Here is a 21,797-nt window from a genome sequence, read left to right as displayed (position 1 = left end):
GAAGTACTGCAAAAGTTTAAGACCACTTTCCAGTCACTAACCTCAAAATATGGTTTCAGATTGATGAAGTAACCATTGATAAGCCTGGCCTACGTAAAATCAACTGCCTGGCACAAATCTTCAGAACAGAGGTTCACGTGCCACGGCCTGCTCTGGAAGTCTCGGGGAGCCTACTGGATTCCTTTTAGCATGTTTTAAAAATACATTTATAATATATGGGATTACAAAGGAAACTAATTATAGTGAATTATGGCTATCAAATATATTTTTGATATGTGGCAGAATAAGAATTACTGACTCTGATAACAAAGTCTGGTGGCATGTATTAGTAACTCATAATTTCAAAAAATTGAAGTATAAATAATATTTTGAGATCTCTGAAACAACTAATGTGATACAAAAACATTTGTGATTTCTAAGGGGACAAAGTCACAGGCAATGCAAATATGACTGTGATTTGTCACTTACACAATGATAGGAAATTAAATTTCTCTTAAAAGTAGTGAAAATAAAAACATAATTTTTTCCCATTCGATTTCATAGACCTATGAAAGTCTGGACTTTTGCTATCCTACACATAGTAAAACATCAAGGTGAATGCAATTTGACCTTCCAGAATCAAAATTTATATTGAACTGCATAGCTGTATTTCTTTAATTAAAAATAAGGAAAACCTGCTAGGACAGCTCTTACCTGAATTATCTCTGGAGCTACTTGCAAGGAAGGCAGGTATTCTTGTTGCAGATACTGAACACATTCTGGGCCCTGAAATTAAATTGGAACAATATATGTATACTTTAAACACAACATGGTATTGTGATTAATAACACAGATTCTAAAGCCAGACTGCTTTGGTTTGAAGCCTGGCTCTGGCAAATTTCTGGTAACTTGGGCATGTTACTTAACCTCTCTGAGCCTCAGTTTCCCTATCTGAAAAATGGAGTTACTGTGAGGACTGAATGAGTTAAGAAATGTAAAGCTTTTAGAATAGCACTTACCACTCACGACATGTTAACATTACCTAGTGTTATGCAGTGCTAAAGATTAAACAAACACGCTTCTAAATGCACAAGGTCACAGTGCCAGAGCCTGGTTCCACGCACTGAAAGGACGCTGCAAAGAGAGGTGCTCCCGTTTCAGTCTACCACTGGATGGACTATAGAGTGTCTATTGGTGAGTGAGGGGAAGCCTGTGGGCAGTGCCAGGGTAATGAACATCTTAACAAAAAGCACGCCTCCCTTTTCTGTTTAAGAAACTAGGAAACAGAAATTTAGTAGCCAGGTGAGGAAACCAAGACCCAGAAAGACGGGGTGATTTGCCCAGTCTGCTGTTAATTAAGTCTACTAAAATGCAGGGCACCAGACTTCTAAAACCCTTTTTCTTCATTGCCAAGTGCTTGCACTATTAGATGCTGAAACGGTAATAATAGTTTTCTGGGGTTTTGAGGGGAGGGTTAAACTCTGTGCAGGGAAGGAAGAAGCCCTACCCCTAACCCCTATCCCATCTCAGCAGCTAGAGGAACTTAGGACGCAATTTGAAAATGGTTTTCCTATAGCAATTTGTCTTTGAGAGGGTGGCCTCAACCAAATGTAATAAATCCAATACTTCAAAAAATAAAACAAACGAACAAAAAACCCAACACAACAGCTAATTTCACTTTCAAACTTGAATCTGACTTAAAGGCTTTAATATGTTAATGACTCCAACTTGGTCCAACTGGAAGTAATAGTTACCAAAATGAAATCAATCCAATTCTCCTCAATGTATTTCTCCCTGTATTAGCACCTGGATTTTCCATTTAATATTACTGCTCCTGAATCAAAGGATTTCTTTATGTTTCCTCCTCTACCCTGCTCCTGGGCCTCTAACCCAATGGATCTAGTTCACGATTTAATGACCCTTCAAAGGAAACCTGTTCCTGAAAGGAGGTAACACTGCATTGTTTGTGAAAGTTTCTCACATCCCTTCTGCGTTCCTCCTCACCTTTTTCTTTAGTCTACTCTCCCTAACACTTAGTGCCCCTACACTGCTCACCATCACATTTTAACCCCACTGTTATCACTTAAAAATGGAGTGTTTTTTTTTTTAAATCAGGAACAGTATAAAATCAGTAAACTTATACCTCAAGAGGAAGTCAATCAGGTAAATAAACAAAAAGATAGAACAACGAAGCAAAACATTTTCAAATATAATGTTCCATTTGACTCAATTCTGTGTGTGTCTAAACGACAGCTTTTAAGGGACAAGAGAAGAAATTCTGAATTGTAAGTATCATTCTTACTATTGGTTATTCCTCATCCTCCTTGACTCTCTAGCATCCAACAGTGTCAGCAAGTCTCCTCTCATGATTCTCTTCCCTTAACTTTCATACCTTTGGTTCTATTTCTAGCTTTCTCTTGACCCTTGCTCTAGCCAAAGTTCTTTCTGTCTTGGTCTTAGAAAGTCTCATTCATTCCTACTATTTCACCTTAACTAACTACAAATTGAGTATTCCAAAATCAGTACTTAGTTCTAACTGCTTCAGACCCACATTCCAAAGAGTTGTCCAAACATTTTTTCCACTTAGCCATCCTAAATTACAACCCCACTGCCTACTGACTTTCCAACTTTCCCATGGAACACAACACCCCTAGTCCCGTTGTAGTTTTTAGCTGTTCTGCCTCCACACTTTAGCTAAACAGGGTAACACTATTTTCTACCAAATCTACCATCTGACCTGTCTTCATACACCTATCACTTAACTTTGCCCAGAATGCCAGCTCCTCGTCAGTCCAATGAATCTACATTTGTTTTAAGGTCTACCAAAAACCAGAAAAACACCCCCTCTTTCCAATCGTTGTTTTAGATTGCCCTCGCAGGCACAGCTGCTCCTTCATCTTTAGTCCCACAGTATTACGTTTGATACAAATGTATTGATTTAAAATACCTTTATTAAAGTAGTTACTTAACTCATCCCACTCAGTTGTTCAGGTACTGGTCTCCCTGATTCTAAGATCCACAAATACTGGGTGATTTTTTATTCATCTTTATACAGATCCCCTGCAGCTCCAAAATACCTACCCCTCCCCCTAGCACATAGCAGACATAGTGAAAATGCTGAATTGAAAACTCTTTGAATTTCTTTCATAATCAAAAATTCAAGGTCAAATGAGGGAGTGGGCTGAATGGAGACTCTGAATAAGACCTCATGCTTTTCTTAGGAGGCAGAGGAAAGCTGCTGCTCAACAGCTGACTGCAGCTATGCAGGAATGCCAGTCCTGTGGTGGCGTCCCAGCTTTGAGAAGTTAAAGACAGAAATTTTTGTTTAAAAAAAAAAAAAAAAAGAAAAAGTCTGATTTTAAAATGTTTTTAATCAGTTCAAATTATTTAAAAATATTGTTTAAGGCAAACAACACGTCAGCTAGATTCAGCTCAGAATCACCTATGATTCATACAGATGATTAGACGAACAAAGAGAACGGACAATGTAAGGTAGCAATGTGCTCTAACCAGTCTGTAGTACAAAGAAGTTGGACAAACCTGTGCAGAACCTACTAGGTTCTGAACTCTGAATCTTGAAATTCTGATTAAGATTTTTCACATTGTTTGCCAAACCAAAGAAACATACACTTTAATCTCCCAGTTACCCAACACAAAGTACAATAATGGATACTGCTACTTTCAGCCAACCCCTCCCTCATATCCAAAAACGTCAGAACCGAAGTTAATTAACTTTTATAAAAGATACAGCTTTCATAAACAAGACACACTCATGAGGGGAGGATATAGCTCGGTGTCAGAGTGAGTGCTTAGCATGCACAATGTCCTGGGTTCAATCCCCGGTACCTCCTTTAAAATAAATAAACAAACCTCAATATAAATAAACAAACCTAACTTACTCCCCTGCCAAAAAAAAAAAGAACAAGACATACTCAATTAAAACCATGAGAAATATATACGTGAGATAAAAGTGAAGTGGTATGGAGCTTACCCGTTTGAGATGAATTGTTTTCAGCGTCACTGCACACTCGGACAGAGCCTGTGAAAAACAAATTTAAGAACTTTAATACTGTCAATTCTTGGTTACTAATCCAGTTTTTCTCTTTATTTCCCCAGCCACTGCTCATTAACATTTACCTCCAAAGAAAGGATGGAGAAAGGAAAGGTAACAGGCAGATAGAACAAGTATATTAGATAGACAATTCAGAAGATAGAAAAATACAGAAATGCTATCTAAATACAATAAATGATAATTATGAAACCTAGCTTTTACTAGGTCCTGGGGAAATGAGTAAAGGGCAACTATTTGATATTAAGTATTCTGCAGATAAGATCTGGGGAAACTATCATTCAAGAAAGAAAAAGTTACTCGTGAACTTGAATTAGAAAAGAAAACATTAAGCACAAGTTTTAGGATGAAAGTAGTGGCGTGAAACTAATAACTCAATCAAGCTTTAAACAATGTTTGCATCACCCTTTCATGGTCTAAGAAAGAGTCTTGGATGTTAAAGTTGGAGGAGCTGGGTTTTATATATTCAACTTTAACATCAGGATTTAGCAAGAATCCATAAAAGATCCAAAAGGTACTATCAAGTTTTTAAAAATAAATCTTAATTTGAAATTATCTTTAAAAAGAGGGTATTGAAACCTAATATAATCACCTGGCATTAAGGAAGAAATTGTGAGTTAGAATGCAAGATCTACACAAGGTAAACAGAGATTCCTAGATGCTTACCAATACTGTCTGTGCATCTGCCAGGTCAAAGGTTTGTTTTAAAGGTGCTAGGAAACATGCGGGGACAATGTGCTTATAAACAAAATCAGCAAATCCCACTGGTCCATCTTTACCTCCTGTCAAGAGAATTCAAATTTTCATCTTTTATAAAAAGAAAAATCACTTAATTTATCACTGGGAAAATCAACTCCCAGCTCCTATGTTAGGGCTGGGATCTCATTTCATCTCTCTTGTCTTAGAAAATAGGTTGGGGAATGAAGTTTTGTTATTTTTTAAAAATCATCTTACCCCAGAGTTCTACCAACTTGGAGAGGATAATAAAACACGTTTTTTGGGCAATTGGATCTGGATATTCAACCGCTCCTTGAATAACAGTAACCAGCACTCTTTCTACATTCTCTGCACCTGAAGAGAAAAAAACATTTGTGTTCAATCTCAAAAAGAACTAGAAAGCTAACCTGAAGCTTTCACTTCATACACATTAACAAGACAAAAGCATTTACAGAGTTGATAAGATCCCTTTATATTAACATGACTTCTAAGTTTTCAGCATAAAACACTGAAAAATCACTATTCCTTTATTATCTTGTCCTCTGGATTTCTAGACAGCAAAATTCTGTTTATCGATACAGTCCTGTTTATTTTTAATTTCAAAATGACAACGTAACTGGTAAGATTCAATTGTATGGTCGATTCTACCAAGTAGCCACCATACTATTTAAACTACTAAGGAACCAATTAAAGAACACTGCTTTAGGAAGAAGGGAATTGAATATAAATTAATTGTAAGGTCCTCTATGTGAAAGTGATTCCCACCCTGATAAATCAACTGTCATCCTTGGGGCCAACATATACCACTTCAAAAGTTTAGTGTTCACCTCATCTAGCTCTTGATCATACAGATGTGTAACTGTGGCAAGGACTTAAGGAGATAACTTAGGCACTGCATGCATCCCCACCTTGATTTGCTATGACTTCACTCATTCCACTGCCTGTGACTGTTTGCAAGAAAGCAAAGTAACTCCTCCTCAACATTTGCTTCTCTAAAGCAGCAGACTGGTCATTTTCTTCCGCTGGTCGGAGCAACACTTCAAAAATTGCATGAAGAAGGGGCATGAACATTTGTTGTAAAAACGGCGATACTTGTATCTGAAAAGAAATAACTATTACTACTTCAGAAATAAGAAAATTATTAATATGAAACTTAGGAAAACCCGTGTCTTACATAAAGCCTTTTCCAGAGATTCTCAGAATATTTATTTACATAATTCAGTTAGCAAATATCAATGTGAAGACAAAAATCTACGTAGCATATACATTATTGAAAGCCCCAAGATTGCTAATTTTAACCCACTTCCTACAGTTCAAGATTCAGGTTCAAAAAATATGGAGTCAGACATATTTCACAATTAAGTATTGCTATGGAATACTTTCAAATTTAAATTCTCAATAAATGAATTCTGCTCAATTTTAAGTGAGTTTCTATAACTGAACTCTTAGAGGCTTTACATGCCCTTAGATAAATTCCTTAACTTCTGGGACTCAGTTTCATCTATAAAATGATAACACTTATCTTCTAGGTTGTTACAAGGATCAAATGAATTAATATCTAAGAAAATGCTCAGAACAGATTTGGAATGTAGAAAGTACTATGTGTTAGTAATTTTTATTAAGCAGCTTAAACTTAGTTTAAATTTCCTTGTACATAAAACTGATATTGAATTACTTTCAAACTCCTATTTCGGCACCCAAATTACAGTGCTTTTAATGTAATCTTTAGACATTTAGTACTCAATGTTGTTATATTTGCTTTTCTAAAACACCAGACTAACAGTTTTCTTCTGCTGCATAGAATAGCTAAGGTCTTTTCTTATTAAAATATCTATTAAGCAAGTCCTACGTGTCAGGCAGTGTTGTAGACATTGGGGAGGATAAAAGTACATATAATCCGTGCCCTCAAATAACTCATACTTTAAAAAAAAACCAAGGAGCAAATGCTAAAATGTATCTAAAGAAAATACATCTAATCTTGAACTCAGGAGATCTTCAAAGTCAGGAAGTTCTCCGACCTCTGAAAGTTGGTGGCTACCTTAAATTTGGCTGTAATCTGGTTGATGAGAGGAATGAATTCCTGAAGGTCTTTTGCTTCACAATCTTTGAGCATGTGTTCCGAGGCAGATGGAATGAATGGAAGGACTTCTTCCTCCAGGCAAATAATCATGCGATGAAGGAAAGTGCGAACTCCACTTCTGAGAATATCCTTTTGTAAGGGACAACTGAGGGCTGGCAAGAACGTCTGTAAACAGTCCAGATAAACTTCGGAACAGCCACATTGTTTCACAGTCTGCTTGTTGCTGAAAGCTTTGCTGGTCCGACTATATAAACAAAATCAGGTAACTAGTTTTAAATTTGTTCTTCAAATGTTTTATGGAGTCATCAAAAACAAAGCACAACAAATTACAAAATAGAACAAAGAACCCAATTCTTTATTTTCCATGTTACAGATACATCCACCTTTGGCTACTATGGTTATTTGTAAACTACAGCTTCCAGTTACCACTCCAGAAAGGGCTCAAGTTAAATTAAATAAACAAGATATGATTAACACAATCTCTCAAATATGTGTCTACCTAAATGTTTTACTATATCTGTAAACTGTCAATTTATATTTAGGGAATAATCTTAGAATCAAGTTGTTTATACACTATCTCTAACATTAGCTTTGCACTGAAGTCTCCTGTAGAGCAATTTCTCTGTATAGTTTCTAATTAGCAATCACTGTAACTTTCATGCTGTTATTGTTTGCCAATAAAAAGTTGGTTAGAAAGAAAGAAATGGCAGCTTAGGTGGTCTTTGGGACACAATGCAACGGCTAAAAAGAAGCCTCAATACCTTTTCTTTAAGGTCCCAAAACTGATCATCCAGTGTCATTGGTATATGAACACTTAAATTAATCTCCTTAAACACGCAACTAATTTACATCAAAGAAGTCAGAGGAGTTAAGGATTTAGATAGCTGTCAAGCCAGAAATGCCAAAAATTATATGATCTATTCCTTTCTTCAGTTTAAACTTCTAATTCACTGAATTTAGAAAAGAAAGGTTTAGACAGCTGTGGAAACACAGATATGTACACCCAATTCTAAAAGATCCAAGTAAATGATTCTGTGCATGTTGAGACAATCACTTCATAATTTTTACTGCAATCACACTCACCTGGCAAATCCAACCGCGTGGTTGAGACAGTCTGCTAGACATGCCTGCCTTTCTTCATCCTGTGCCATCATCAATTTTTCTAACAGAATTTTAAACTTCTCCATGAGTGGAGTCAACAGATTCCTCATTAGTGCTTGCTTCCGTTCTGCTGGGTACTCACTATTAACAATCAGCACTCCAGCTGTCTCATAAATGAATAACTGATCATCACTGCTCAACAAAGACTGGTAACCATTCTCCTAAAATGAAATTCAGTCTTATTAAAGTTTTTCTTTGTTCACCTCCTCATTTAAGCAGAATTACTACAAGATGGAAAGGAGATGTAATCTATCACATCAACTCGTTATTAAAAAGATCTGAGAGATTTCTCCCAAAACCCGAATAGTGGAAAGAAAACTGAATTAGAGGTCAAAATATCATGGGTCTAATTCTACCCCAACAAGACTTCATAAATGGTTATATAAGCTAATTATTAGTCTTCTAATTTGTTTTCTTTTGTAAAACTTATTTGTAAGATTATTATGAAGCTAAAAATGAGGTGTAAAAAGGCTCTTTGAATGTTAGTACAAAGGCCATACCAGCTAATATTTTAAAGAGTGTTTAAGAGTTGAGTAACAACAAACACCACAAATAAATACAAACAGTTGTTATTTAAGACCCTTTGAAAACAAGATTCCAAATGAAAAACAAAATCTCATTCAGGCATAAGCAAACGTCCCATACAATGATCAATTTTCATTAATGAGTTTTGTTAGTTTTTACATTTGTGCAGTCAGAGGGGCCAAGGAGGGGGAGGGTATCAGAGGACCATCTAAGTCCAACACTAAAGCTCACTACTGACTGTAACTCAATAAAAAAATGTTAAAAACAAACAAACAAAAAAACCCACTAAAGCTCGCTGTTAAGAAATTATTTAAAAACCTGGTCTTAAAACAGATATCTATGCAGAGGTTTTACTATTTTAAAAAATTCTCATCTTTTAAAAGAGAACGTCCCCGTTTAGAATTACCTACACCATTTATTAAGTATCACTGGGACTAATCACTGGCTCTGGGAGTTAAGAACACAAAGATAAAGCAGCTATAAATATAAGGTACTTATAACCCTATTAAGCAGCAGTCAGCATTCATTAAAAGCCTATGTATCTTGTAATAACCTATAATGAAAAAAATACGTATATATATGACTAAGTCACTGTACTGTACAACAGAAACACAACATTGTAAATTAATCATACTTCAATTTAAAAATAAAAGCACTGTGAATCAAGTCTTTTCATATACTAAAAAAAAGATTACAGTTACAGTGCAAGTCCTTGTTTATACGTACAATATGAAAACGAAAAAATTTCCAGTATCCGTAAGATAGTATGGCTAAATATGGCTTTCTGAATGCCTATGGCTTGTGGATCAGTGTGAACTACCAAGGAAAACTGGTACTAATCAGGTGAAGTACTTTAATATATAGGTTTCTACAGTATGTAGGCAAAGATAATTTAACCAGATAATTCCACTAGCAACCTTTTATACAGTGCAATTACATATCCTATGTACCCTAAATACTGATATTTACTTTAAAAAACCAAAATATTATTTTATGTTTAACACTTCTCAAGTGGCAGCTCTAGTAGTAACTTTCATCAAAATGAAAAGAAAGTCAATTTCAGTATTTTGTTTTACATAAAAACATGCCATCAGTCAAAATATTATTACAAAGTATCTCAACTTAAATCTTTCTAGAAATGGACATAGAAATATTCAGATCAACCAGCATTTAATTTTTTTTTACCCCAAGCCTGAAGTTTCACAGAAAAACTTTAGTCTACTAGTAGCTGCCACTGAGAATGGCTAATTGATCACAGTCTTAAACAGGGAATAATTTAGAAAATGAATTTTCCCTTCTCCAAAAAATACTTCACCAGAATTAAACAGTACAGAGAGCAGATCGTATCTCACACTGCCAAATTTACCAGTCAACTTTTGTTTCCTTTCTATTTTATTACTATGTTTTGTTTACTGTATCTCAACAGTTTTGGTAAACAGGGCCCCCCACCCTCATTAAAAAAAAATTGCCCACAAAGGCATTAAGACTAAGGGCTAAAGGCATACAGCTTCAACACTTGGGAAAACCTATCACGTAGAAGGATGATACTCACAGGTGGAGAAAGCTCTAATAAATCTTGTATTCTATTCAGAATATCCTCAATGAAAGGATTCATTTGTTTACTGAATAAAGGCAAAAAGAAAAACCACAATTACCTAAATAACAGTGCTTGGAAAAGTGCTAAAATACCAAATCCCCCTTTAAGGCAAAATTAAAAAAAATTTCACTTCTAAGCTAGTCACGTGTGGTTATTAACACTAGCTGTGATTTTTTTAAATTACAACTTTACAAGCCTAAGAATGAGTAATTTCCATGCCAAGAAATGGTACTAGTAAAGAATACAATATAAAACAAATTAGGTTAAAAATGTATTTCTAAGGAATATCACCTTTAGAATTTCAAAGAAGCCATACAGTGCTTCACAGCTATAAAATCGATGGTTAAGTAACTAATGTTATTAGTGATGACAGGTGAAACATACAAAATTATTCAAACAGATCAACTTTTTAATAATGAACAAAGTAGCTGACTAATGAAAAGTAAAATAAAAGGAACACCAGATTTTAAAAAAAGCCTTAGAGCAGAAAGAACCAAATCTACCACAAGCTCTTAGAAAATAATTTATATCTTACGTAACAATCTTAAAAACAAGAATTAAACGTAATAGCTGAAAATTTGTACATACTTGAGAGATTTGACAAATCTGGAAAACAGGTAAGCGGTTCTACTCCGCACTTTTGCACTGGAGTGCCGCAGACCTCTGTGATCTAGGAAAGCCATCTAAAGGAACAGACGCTTTTATTATTTCTGCACTTACTTAAGGCTTTTACTGCTATTGTCATAACATATTTTTGTTCACAGCAAATTTTACTTTTTAGCTCTGAAAGGGAAGAACCTGGCACACAGAACAAGTAATCTTACACTACACACAAACAGCACCTTGAGGGCTTGTTTTAAATGACTGACAGAAACTCCATTTTAAGGAAATGGAGGCGGGGTTAGTTTCAGTGTGCTGAAGAGTTTTTGAGAGCTTCTGGCTCTGGAAAAAGTTATAAAAGATAGAATACTGTCTGCTCATTAGTTGAAACATGTGGAAAATAACCAAAGTTGAGAGTAAAATGTATACTTACTAGTACGCCTGGAATGTGCTGAGGTTCAACTGTGAAAAACTTTTCATATCTAACAACGGTTTCGAAGAACTCCAATGTCACAGATGTGTGCTGATAGGCACTAACTCCTGACGTTACCAACTGGAGCAGGAAAAAGTTAAGAAATCTATCCTTATTTAATGCAACATCGAAATGCCCCAGTATTTTTTTTTAAACTTTTTTTTTAATGAGTTATAGTCATTTTACAATGTTGTGTCAAATTCCAGTGTAGAGCACAATTTTTCAGTTATACATGAACATACATATATGCATTGTCACATTTTTTTTCGCTGTGAGCTACCACAAGATCTTGTATATATTTCCCTGTGCTATACAGTATAATCTTGTTTATCTGTTCTACATATGCCTGTCAGTATCTACAAATTTTGAACTCCCAGTCTATCCCTAAAATGCCTCAGTATTTATATTAAGCTCTAACAATTAAGGAATTCCCATTAGCTTATATAGAAACAAAGTTATGTTCAAATCAAATTATCTTTAGTATACTTACGGTTCGCATCATATCCTGCAAAGCACTAGCTTTTGAAACATCACCTGAGAAGTGAGCACCATGAGATACTGGAAGAGCTTCTGCCAACATATACAGCAATCTTATTGCTACTTCAACTTCCATAAACCGTGTAGTCTGCCAATTCCTAGCAAGGTATAATATGTCAGTGAAACCTGAATATAAACTTTCTATACAACTAGTGGTAAAAAGACATCACAAAGGCCTCTCTCTTTAAAAAGTCATAGCAATTGTTAATCTTGCCACGCAACACAATTCAAATCACAGAAGTATAAATAACTGATATAATCCATTTGATTGTTTATATTCCAAAGGCCAGTGTTTCCCCCCGAAAGGAGCAAGAGAAATCAAGGAGACGAGTACTTTGTATCAGAGATACACAAAAGATCTTAGCAAGTAACACAGATCAACAAGTCACCTGAATCACTTATGGCAGAACATCATCAGGGAGAAAAGGAAAAGGATGACTTGTTAGAAAGAGTAACAAACTTACTGCAGTGTAGAACTAAAAACTCTGCGCACAGAAGCCAGCAGTAACTCTGGTGAAACTTGAGCAAGCCTGTCCAACAACAACTTCAGTTGTTTTCTATATTCCACAAACATGGCTTCATCTTCACCCTACATGTTAAAATTTCCATTTTAAAAACTTAAAAGACCTTAAAACTTACATAAACGGTGAGTTATCGGTGAGTTATTCTGTATTTACAAGTTTGACACACTTTCATTTTTTCATCAATATTTATGTGGAAAAACTTACTATGCTCAGCAGCCTTCCCTCCTGCTCACAAATAAGCACTTCTGAACATAGTCCCTAGACCATGAAAGCCTAGAGCCAGAAACGGCACAGGGAGGACGTTAAACACAAGAATCTAAGCCAGGATGGGTTCATGCTGGGCTCTGTGAGAACTCGGGAACCTTTATTTATACGCCTTATATCTCGCAGTCCACTGTAAAAACTGTAATAATATCACATGATTGAAAATTCTATATGCACGGAGACTGGCACTTTGCAAATGTATGATGTGTTGGTGATCATCACCATTATCCTTTTACAGTTCAGTGTTTCTGAATGCCAGAAGTAACAGAACACTTTAGCACACAGCTACACAGCACACACCGTGACTGAGTTGCAAGAAAGCACCTGAGGACCCTGATAGGAAGCTGACTCACTGACAATCCTGGACAAGACTTTAACCAGAACAAGTCCAGAGACGGTTAAGTGCCTCATTTCCACTCTCTGATGAACACTTATGACCTGAGATCTACTGACTGGGCCTCAACTCATCACTCTCAGTAAATGTAAAGTGAAATATGATCACCAATAATATTGTCCACATTTTACAAAGTTCAATGCTACCAATTGTTTTTTTTAAAGTTGTTTTAAAAGGGGACAAAATACAAAAAAATGGATTATGAGGCTTCTGTTAATTTCACCTAAGGTGGAGGTCAACATAAACAATACCAGTTTTTTTAAACTACTTTTTGTTTTAAAGAATTCTTAAAATAATCAAAACTTGAAATACTAATTTGATGTAAGTAAACAAAATTAAAAATGACTTCTCAATGCAAAATTCTTACCTCATTTTCAAAGTTATATTCTTCATCATAAGTTAATTTTTTCATAACGGCCAACATGATTGCCTAAAATTAAAAATGAAATATATATTGTCAGTCTCCTTTAATTCCATATAATTTAAAATTAAGCTATACTTCAAGGCAGACTATAGACACAGATTCTACTATTGGTTAAAAGAAGCAAAAAGAAGTCAGTTACCTCTACATTAGCTTTTTGCTGATCCGAGAGCACTGTAAGCTGTTGAAAAGAAAGCAATCACTTATTAGGTTTCCTCAAGTTGTACTTGCTTATCACAGTATTTTTATCAGTTAACATTTTTTCAAACATGCACACAGCTTTCCTACCTGCACAAGGCTTTTCTGGAGGGCTGTTTGCCAGTACCTTTCTGAATTTAAAATATACCTAAACTAAGATCCAGCAATTCTACTTCTAGTAAGTAATCTGCCGTGTAGGCAAAGATATGTAGAAGAATTTGATTTTTAAAGACACTTATAAATGTATTCAGTAAAAAAGCAAGTTACAGGACAGGGAAGTATGATCCCACCTTATTTTTAACAAGGCCCAAAAAAGCCCAGAAATCCATTATGAGATACACAGTGGGATCACCAATAGCAATTTTAAGTTTCTTCATAACTTGCTACATTGCCTAAAATTCCTTTAAGTATACATGCAGACATTGTTATAACAATAGAACAGAAGCTAACCTTAGTTTGGAAAAAAACTACTTGAAGCTTGACTTGATTCAACTAATTCAATGTAAATAAAACAGAAATGATTCTCATCTAATGTCATAATGAGAAGTTAGTAATTCTTTAAGTCTACATGCTCTGGGGTCCCCGGGCTTCAAGGCATGAGCCTGCCGTGACTCCCTCCGCCTAGCAAAGCCATGAAGCTTCTTCCCTAATCCTCTACTCCAAAAAAAAAAAAAATACTACATGCTCTCATAGCTCTAATATGGGAGACTAATACCTTCCACACTTTCTTATCATTGGAAGCAACTCTAGGGGGAAGTTTATAATTGTAAAAAAAAAATTTGTTTATAAGAAACAATGTATATGTAATTAAAATAATGAACCGCGTTTCACAAAACTTCTATGTATTTAGAAATAAAACACAGATTCAAAATTTAAAAACAACATGTAAACCTGTGACAAATTGTGAAGCTTTTTAGTCTAGTTAATTTTAGAGCCTGGCCATTTGTTACCAGGCTAAGAAGTTTAAAGGGAAAAAAGGTGGAAATACATTAATATTTGATAGTAAATATCGTTAGGTAGTAGAATTACGGGTATTTTTTCCCCTGTATTTTCCAATTCTCTACGGCTCTTCTTTATTATCTGCTGGACAAAAAGATTAAAATAAGGACTTACCTGTTTCAAAATATGAAGATAATCATAGCAAAATCCAATAATGTTAGACGAGATATCGTCATCCTCGTGAATTAGTAGCTGCAGCATCAGTGCCACCTTCGTTTCGATAGCTTGTAGTGCCTCTTGAGCATTCTTGATATCCCCACTTTTAATTAATTTAGTCCAGCTAACTATTAATGACTGTCCCATTCCATTTACCAGTTTAGAAAATCTGGCCAGGAAGTCAACATCTTCCTCCTATAAACAGTCAATACAGACCTCAATTTAAAACCATTCACCTAAAAGGGATAACTCTAAACTTCAGTATGTATCAAGCGTCAGTTATAGGATCCAATTTTAAACTAACATTAGACATTTAACAATTCTGCCATTCTGATTGGGAAATTTTAAGAATCCGAATTCTTCTATTATTATTATCCCCTAGTACTAAACTCATTAAAACAACTATTTTTAATGATTACTGTCACGTAGACATTGCCAACCTTCAAAAATTAAAAAAAACAGATCTGCGGTTTCAAAACTTTCTCTCTAAAGTGTTGCATTTAGTAAATATGCTCTAATAAAGTTAGAGCTGCCACATTATGCTACGTCAAACAATTTACAACAATCCTTTCTGGTACTATTTAATTTGAACCATAAGTATGCTACAAAGAGACAGAACTGCTATTACAATAACCTGCCTCACTCAGGTCACATCAGCAGTAGAGCTAGAACTCAAACTGATCATTGTTTTCATTAATGATCCTTATGATGTTCTGCTACAGAGACTTTTAGCTTCAGCATTTTAGATCTTTTGCCAGGGACTAAATAAGACAATTATTAGCAGTGTAAGAAAACACTACTGCTTGTCAGTTAGTAAAACGCCAGAGCTGTACGGCTAATATATCATCAATACAAAGACTTCTTAGTAATTCTTTATCTCTGTCACAGGGAAAATTAAAACAAAACCCTTCAGATTCTAATTCTAAATTACTACACTTGGAGCCCTCATTCTGGTAGACCTAAACCCTAACAGCTCAAATGAGTAATGATTCAAAAGTATGATGAAATTATAACATTTATAATTGAGTCTAATCTTGGTCAAAATGCACTGTCATGCATCTTCAAGTACAGCCCATGAACCAGGGGTCTCGGCATCACCCGGTCTGTTAGAAATGCTCAACTGTTAAGTACCATCCCAGACCTTCAAGTTTAAGTCTGAAATAATCTATTGTTCAAGGCAAATGTTACAGATAACTTTATGGCTTTCTGGATACAATGTTCATTACTGTAATCTCAAGGAAAGTTTCCAACATTTAAAAATCAAAGAAAAAGGAAGCATGTTTAAATTACTAACTATCCTAGTTTGTTCTAACAATTTTCAAAACTTTATACATAAATTTACTGACCTGGTCAATGCTGAAAAATCCAGCAGACTGTAATACTTGACACAAAGATTCTACTAGTTTCATTTTATCAACAGGATCCATTCCTTTATTTACAATTTCAAATAAACAGTCACATGCTTCTTCCCGTAGAACTTCTATTGACATATGACCTAGCAGCATATTTATAAACCTGGCAATGGGGAAATAAAATTGTTACAATATTTTCAAACTCATTAGTTTTACATGTTGTATTTTACAGGGTTTTATTTTTAAAATATAGGTAAAACTTACCTATCATTGGCTATAAGGGATAAGTCTATCCAAGAGACATAAGCCCCAACTACTTCAAGGCACTGACATGTCACTTCTGAATTAGTATACTGATAATTTTGTAGGATTTGGTACCATGATTCCACCAAGTTTGGAATGCACTGTTCCCTCATGGTATCTTTTATGAGAGTATTCCTACGAGCCTCCTAAAAGACGAAACAAAACACCTGATACACAGTCAAAGCAGATTACCTCCCAAAATAACATGTGACATTCATCTCCTCACCACTAAACTTCCAGACTTAAGACATTCTCTGCCACTATTTCCTATTTATCAGCTCTAAGATCATAACCTGTGATCCTATTTCCTCTATCCATTCTATTCCTCAATGCCAGTCTTAACTTTCTTATCAAACATAAACTATAAACAGACGTTTCTTAAAAATCTTAAGCATATGATAAGAGTTATTTCTCAATACGTAAACATGCTTAAGCTACTTAAGAGAATGGTAGTAACTTAAGTGAATGAAATACCCTTTAAAAATATTATAAATGTTGGACATAAAATGACCTTAAATTATTATACACATTTGAATTAAGCTATTTCCACTGTGTTCTTTAAGAAAAAGGAGAAAGTTATATTGAGTAATGAAGAAATAAAGACTAAGGTGATGGGCTATGTGACTGAGAATACAGCAGAGCCCAGCACTGATTCATAAGGAATGCTTCTTCTTCACTCAGTGACTAGAAAGCAGCAGTAAATGTAGGCCACATTTGTCTATGAATTCATAGAAAAAAATCAATTTGTATTTCACTTGAAGAAGTGCTTGCCTAGTTTAAAAAAAACCTAAATAATTTCAACCCACACTGGAAAAAAAAAAAAACCCCAAGTTTAAGTTCCTTTGTAAAATAAAATTTAAATGCTGAATAAATTTGTAAGTATTCTTAATAAAGTTTTATCTCAAAAACAAAAACAAAAAACAAACAACAAACCCGTTCCTGCTCTTTTTATTAGGTGCCCATTATCTCCTATAAAATCTACATTCAAACTCAAAATTAAGGGGAAGTTACTTGCCTCTGATGTGTGCACTACATCACGATCCACCAACTCTGAATCAATGGCCATGAGGATTCGGAGGTACAGATCTACTCCCCTTGGATTTAGGTCCACTACTGAGAGAATGTCAAAAAAGAACTTGGGCCATTTAGTGAGATATTCGGTAACAAAAAGCAAGGCGAAGACTTGGGCTGCTTTGTTTCGTATAAAGGTCTTCTCCGGTTGGGGATTCAGCATCTGACAGAGAAACAGTTCATGAAATTAAATGTAAATTGAAAAGACTCAAAACATTTTTCTCCTATTGATCTCTGATCGACCAAAAACCCACCAAACTTCAACTTCGTCAAGAACAGCTGTGCAGCAAATATGCTTGGGAATTACCAAAGTATTGAAGTGACTGGCCAGAGGGAGAACAAGCAAATGAGCAAAGGTGCTCGTGGATACTTCTCACTCTTACACTTTCAGAGCAAAATTTCATGGGCAGAGTTCTACTAGTTCCTGTAATTTTTTCCAAGAAAAAAAAATTGAATGTCTTTTCTTCTAACTGCTTGCTCTTTAAGCAAAATAATTCTAGCGACACAACTATTTATATGTTAAGATTAGCTAAAATTACTGAAAAAGAACATAATGTGAATGAAGAACTCTACTGGCTCCTTTGAAAAGGGTTCTTTGAGAAGAGGCTGTCCAGGAGGGCTCACCTTAAGTGTGAACAGAAAAGCTACTTTTGTCAAATAGTAAAAAAAAAAAAAAGTTACATTTCAAAATCAATTTCCACCATTCGTCACAGGAAGATTGAGTTTCAGTTGTTGATATAATTTTAAGTTATTGCTGAGTTTTCATCTACCCGTGATCTTCAAAACCAGCACTTTCTAAAAGAGCTACATGATCAAATGGAGGATAAATGATTGACATTTCTGAGGTGAAGTTGCAAACTCTTGCAAAAACAAAACTTTAAATTAATGATAATTTGAGGTACTAAGTGTAAAAACTACTATTTTACCTGAGCTTGAAGCCAAGATATGAGCGTCTCCCTAATTAGTTGTTGTTGAACAGTAGTTAGTTCTGAATATCTGTTCAAAATAAAGAAGAAAAATAATAATGGCTATATTTGGTGTCTGTGATTTTTTAAAAAGTAACAGCCTCTTGTATATTTCAAAGAGAAAATTCACATAGCACTCAGTGATCTAAAACTCCCTAAAATAAATTGATAATACATCTCACCACTGCTTTAAAGATGGGGGTGGGTGTGGCAGGTGGGGTATCAATACTGATCTCAGTTTGATTTGTGGTTTAGTTCATGTTAAAACAAAATGGCAGCTACATATTTTTTCAAATGGAAATATGTCCATGTTCTGAGGTCTGCGGTTTACAGAATAAGCCAACAGGCAAACTAAGGATCCCTCAAGTAGCCATTCGTTGTTTTTGTTTAATTAAGGCAGAGATTCTAAATACCACTGCCCACACTGCCACTCAACTCTAACAGAGAGTCGTCATGTAGAGAAACAGGCTTGTTGCTAGATCTGATTTTTTCCAGAGAAGCTGAAAATCTTTTTTTCTGTCAAACAGCTGGATTTTTATATCTAACCAATGAACTCTATTTTTAAAACACGTTGGGATAAATCAAAATGCATCTACAAGCTGATTTGACATATACCGTCAATTTACAACCTATGTTATAATGTCCCCAAAAGGGAAAAGCTAATTTAAAAAATGACCTCTCCCCATAAATCTTGGTAAGAAAAGTCTTACTTACTTGTATTTAACTTGATGTTCCAGTACTTGAAAGCAGAAAAACTTAATGTGATCATCACTGGGGGGGGGGGGGAGAAAAAGAAAAATTAGGTAAGCAGAACATGAATTGGGGAAAACAAATCAAAGGTTAAATAGTAATGAATAACACAGTTGAAAAGTTTCTCAAACTAGACCTTTGGCTTGCTTTCTATTTATTGCTCTGAAGTATTACACTCACAACCACTTGTTTAAAAAGCTAAGAGAACTTTAAATATTATACAATATTCAGTGTTTTCATTTAATATGGCAAGCAGAATAACCTAAATAAATAAATAAATAGATAGATAGATAGATAGATAGATAGATAGATAGATAGATAGATAGATAGATATGCTTTGCAAACAGAAGGCATTCCTCCTAAATTTTAGATGTTAGAATTCCTGGAACAACACCTACACTTACAATAAAAAGGTTAGGTCTAAAGAGACAAATGATAGAATAGCCAGAGACTGAGTCACATCAAAGATGGTCAAAGTCATACTTAGAAGTTCTATTGCAGCCAAATGCAAAAAATAGTCACCTGGACTGGCAGTCCAGTCTCAAAATTCAGACAGAAAACCACATTACAAATATACTGCTCTTATAAAATGGGAGTAAAAATCAATATCCACCAATTATCTACTTCCAACTGTCTCTCAAGGGGTGATGGCAGAGTTGCACTGAGCCAGATACAAACACTGATCAAGCCCTTTAGTGAACAACAATCTGTTCATCTTAAGACAGTTGGTTTCAGCCAGGCTTAGTCATGGAACAATTTTTCACTTATAAAGCTAACTAGTCAATACAAGAATGGAGAAGTTACCTTCATTTAGACTATTATCAATTAACCAAACAAAATAATTCCACACTTAAGAAAATGAAACTTAAGTTTTAAAAGTTACATTTAATTAGTATCTCTCCCAAGACCTTACGGTTTCTATTCTTACCACGGATGGCACTGAAGCTTACCTAACTATACAAGACTTCAATCTTCCATTCAAAATATAAACTATAGGGAGTCTTTAGTTAAAAGCCAACCCTTATTTACTCTACGACATACAGATGTTCTCAAACCCAGCTTTCACTAAACTGGAGCACTTGCTTTTGGCTATAAATTGTAGTGACTGATACTTACAGCATGCCAAGAACTCTATCTGGGAGCCATCACTGACCCCGAAGAATTTCTACTCCCACTCGTATAGCTGTTTGTTTACAATTGGCAGTTGTGTTTCCACAAGCCTCACTATGTCAGCTGCACTTCTTTTGTATTTGAATAAATTAATTATTATATAAACTAATGAAATGAGTATGATCACAGTTCCTACTTTTGTAAAAATTAAGTTGAATGCTTTAGAAAGACTTCATAGAAAGTCACACTGCAATGGGAAAAACCCTGTACGTATGTCATGTGGGCCAAATGACCAGAAGACCTGGAGAAGTGGGAACAAATAAATAAAAAGCTTAGTAATCTGCACTCATTGTTGCCCAACCCACTATAGGGACCCAAAGTGGAAATAGTAGATGATGAATTATGGGTGTGATCAATGTTAAGAATGATGAAGTGAATGCTAGTGGCATAAACACAAAGAAAACACCCTGGTCCAATATTAGAAAGATTAGCAACTGAATGTTTATATAAATTAAAAATTAAGATATATATATATAATTTATGATTACTTCCTGTACCAACTTTCTAGAAAACCAACTATCCTTCTCCATCATAAGGAGCTAAGGAATTTTCTATTGTACTATATTCTAGTTGGGATCTACTGCCAGGCACTCAGAATAAGTCAAAGGATAATTTTAATGAAAAGTCAATTCTAGAATAGCCAAATTATCAATTTACTATTTTTCTCATTTCTACACTGAATAGTTTTCTAAAACATAAGTCATAAAATGTTTTTATGAAAGCATTTTCCAAACAGGTGAATGTAACAATCCTGTCAAGTTTACAAAAATCTAAATTCTTCTACAAGTCAGGCAAATTTGTTTTAATTACCTGTATGTCCTCTGGGCCAGAGCTTCTGCACACACCTGCCAGGCATCTGGGGAAATCTTCAACTGCTCAAAATAGGCCAGGGCCTGTTTTAAGATTGCAAAGCAACAAACGCATTTGGAATAGTCAATCTCAGTCCCCTGCCAATATTCGACAAAGTTTTCTGGAAGTAGCAAACCAACAACAAATCAGTGACTCTAAAAAACATCATTTGATCTAATGTTTAACAGAAAAGCAAAGTATTTCAATTCTTCAATTATATCTATTATGTAAGTTCCCTAAAAAGTGAGATTAAAATCGGAGTACAACTGCATATGAACTTTGGATAAGTACCAAATAACTGAAAAGGTCAAAGCTTTAGGAAATGTGTTTCTCATTCCCCTCTATTCTCGAATTCTGGGTCTCGTTATAAGAGCAAGTATACACTAGAATGGATGCAACACCAAGTCCACATGCTCTCTATCAGGCTGCTGGGAAAATGGGGGTGACCTCTGCCACTCTTCCACTAGGATGCTGCAACTGGCATACATGACAGATACAGGGTTCACACATGACAATGGGCAAACAGTCATCTTAACTTGTAAAAAATAAAACCAAGAAAATTAAATCATCTCTAGAAACACTGCTAAATGATTTTAAAGCAATTATATACTGAACTACTAACCTTGAAATGAGTTAAAAACAAC

General features: G+C 35.0%; 1 protein-coding gene across 4 annotated transcripts in view; it reads right to left on the bottom strand.

Annotated features, from left to right (window-relative positions):
• XPOT (exportin for tRNA) overlaps positions 1-21,797 on the bottom strand; it is a 134,129-nt gene that overhangs the window by 4,344 nt on the left and 107,988 nt on the right. For all 4 annotated transcript variants that reach the window (XM_074375064.1, XM_074375065.1, XM_074375063.1 and 1 more), the window contains 21 exons: positions 21,115-21,197; positions 19,099-19,155; positions 18,346-18,415; positions 17,364-17,582; positions 16,310-16,494; positions 16,040-16,208; positions 14,652-14,888; positions 13,483-13,521; positions 13,287-13,349; positions 12,202-12,326; positions 11,691-11,835; positions 11,162-11,281; positions 10,717-10,811; positions 10,084-10,153; positions 7,929-8,167; positions 6,804-7,089; positions 5,674-5,863; positions 5,003-5,119; positions 4,715-4,830; positions 3,971-4,018; positions 694-765 (listed from right to left, as the gene is read on the bottom strand). In XM_074375064.1, coding sequence (XP_074231165.1) covers positions 694-765; positions 3,971-4,018; positions 4,715-4,830; positions 5,003-5,119; positions 5,674-5,863; positions 6,804-7,089; positions 7,929-8,167; positions 10,084-10,153; positions 10,717-10,811; positions 11,162-11,281; positions 11,691-11,835; positions 12,202-12,326; positions 13,287-13,349; positions 13,483-13,521; positions 14,652-14,888; positions 16,040-16,208; positions 16,310-16,494; positions 17,364-17,582; positions 18,346-18,415; positions 19,099-19,155; positions 21,115-21,197 — 2,745 coding nt within the window. The remainder of the gene's footprint in view (positions 1-693; positions 766-3,970; positions 4,019-4,714; positions 4,831-5,002; positions 5,120-5,673; positions 5,864-6,803; positions 7,090-7,928; positions 8,168-10,083; positions 10,154-10,716; positions 10,812-11,161; positions 11,282-11,690; positions 11,836-12,201; positions 12,327-13,286; positions 13,350-13,482; positions 13,522-14,651; positions 14,889-16,039; positions 16,209-16,309; positions 16,495-17,363; positions 17,583-18,345; positions 18,416-19,098; positions 19,156-21,114; positions 21,198-21,797) is intronic.

This window comes from Camelus bactrianus, chromosome 12, assembly GCF_048773025.1.
Source record: "Camelus bactrianus isolate YW-2024 breed Bactrian camel chromosome 12, ASM4877302v1, whole genome shotgun sequence".
In the NCBI taxonomy this organism is placed as follows: Eukaryota; Metazoa; Chordata; class Mammalia; order Artiodactyla; family Camelidae; genus Camelus; species Camelus bactrianus.
This window is presented reverse-complemented; position numbering and strand designations above follow the sequence as displayed.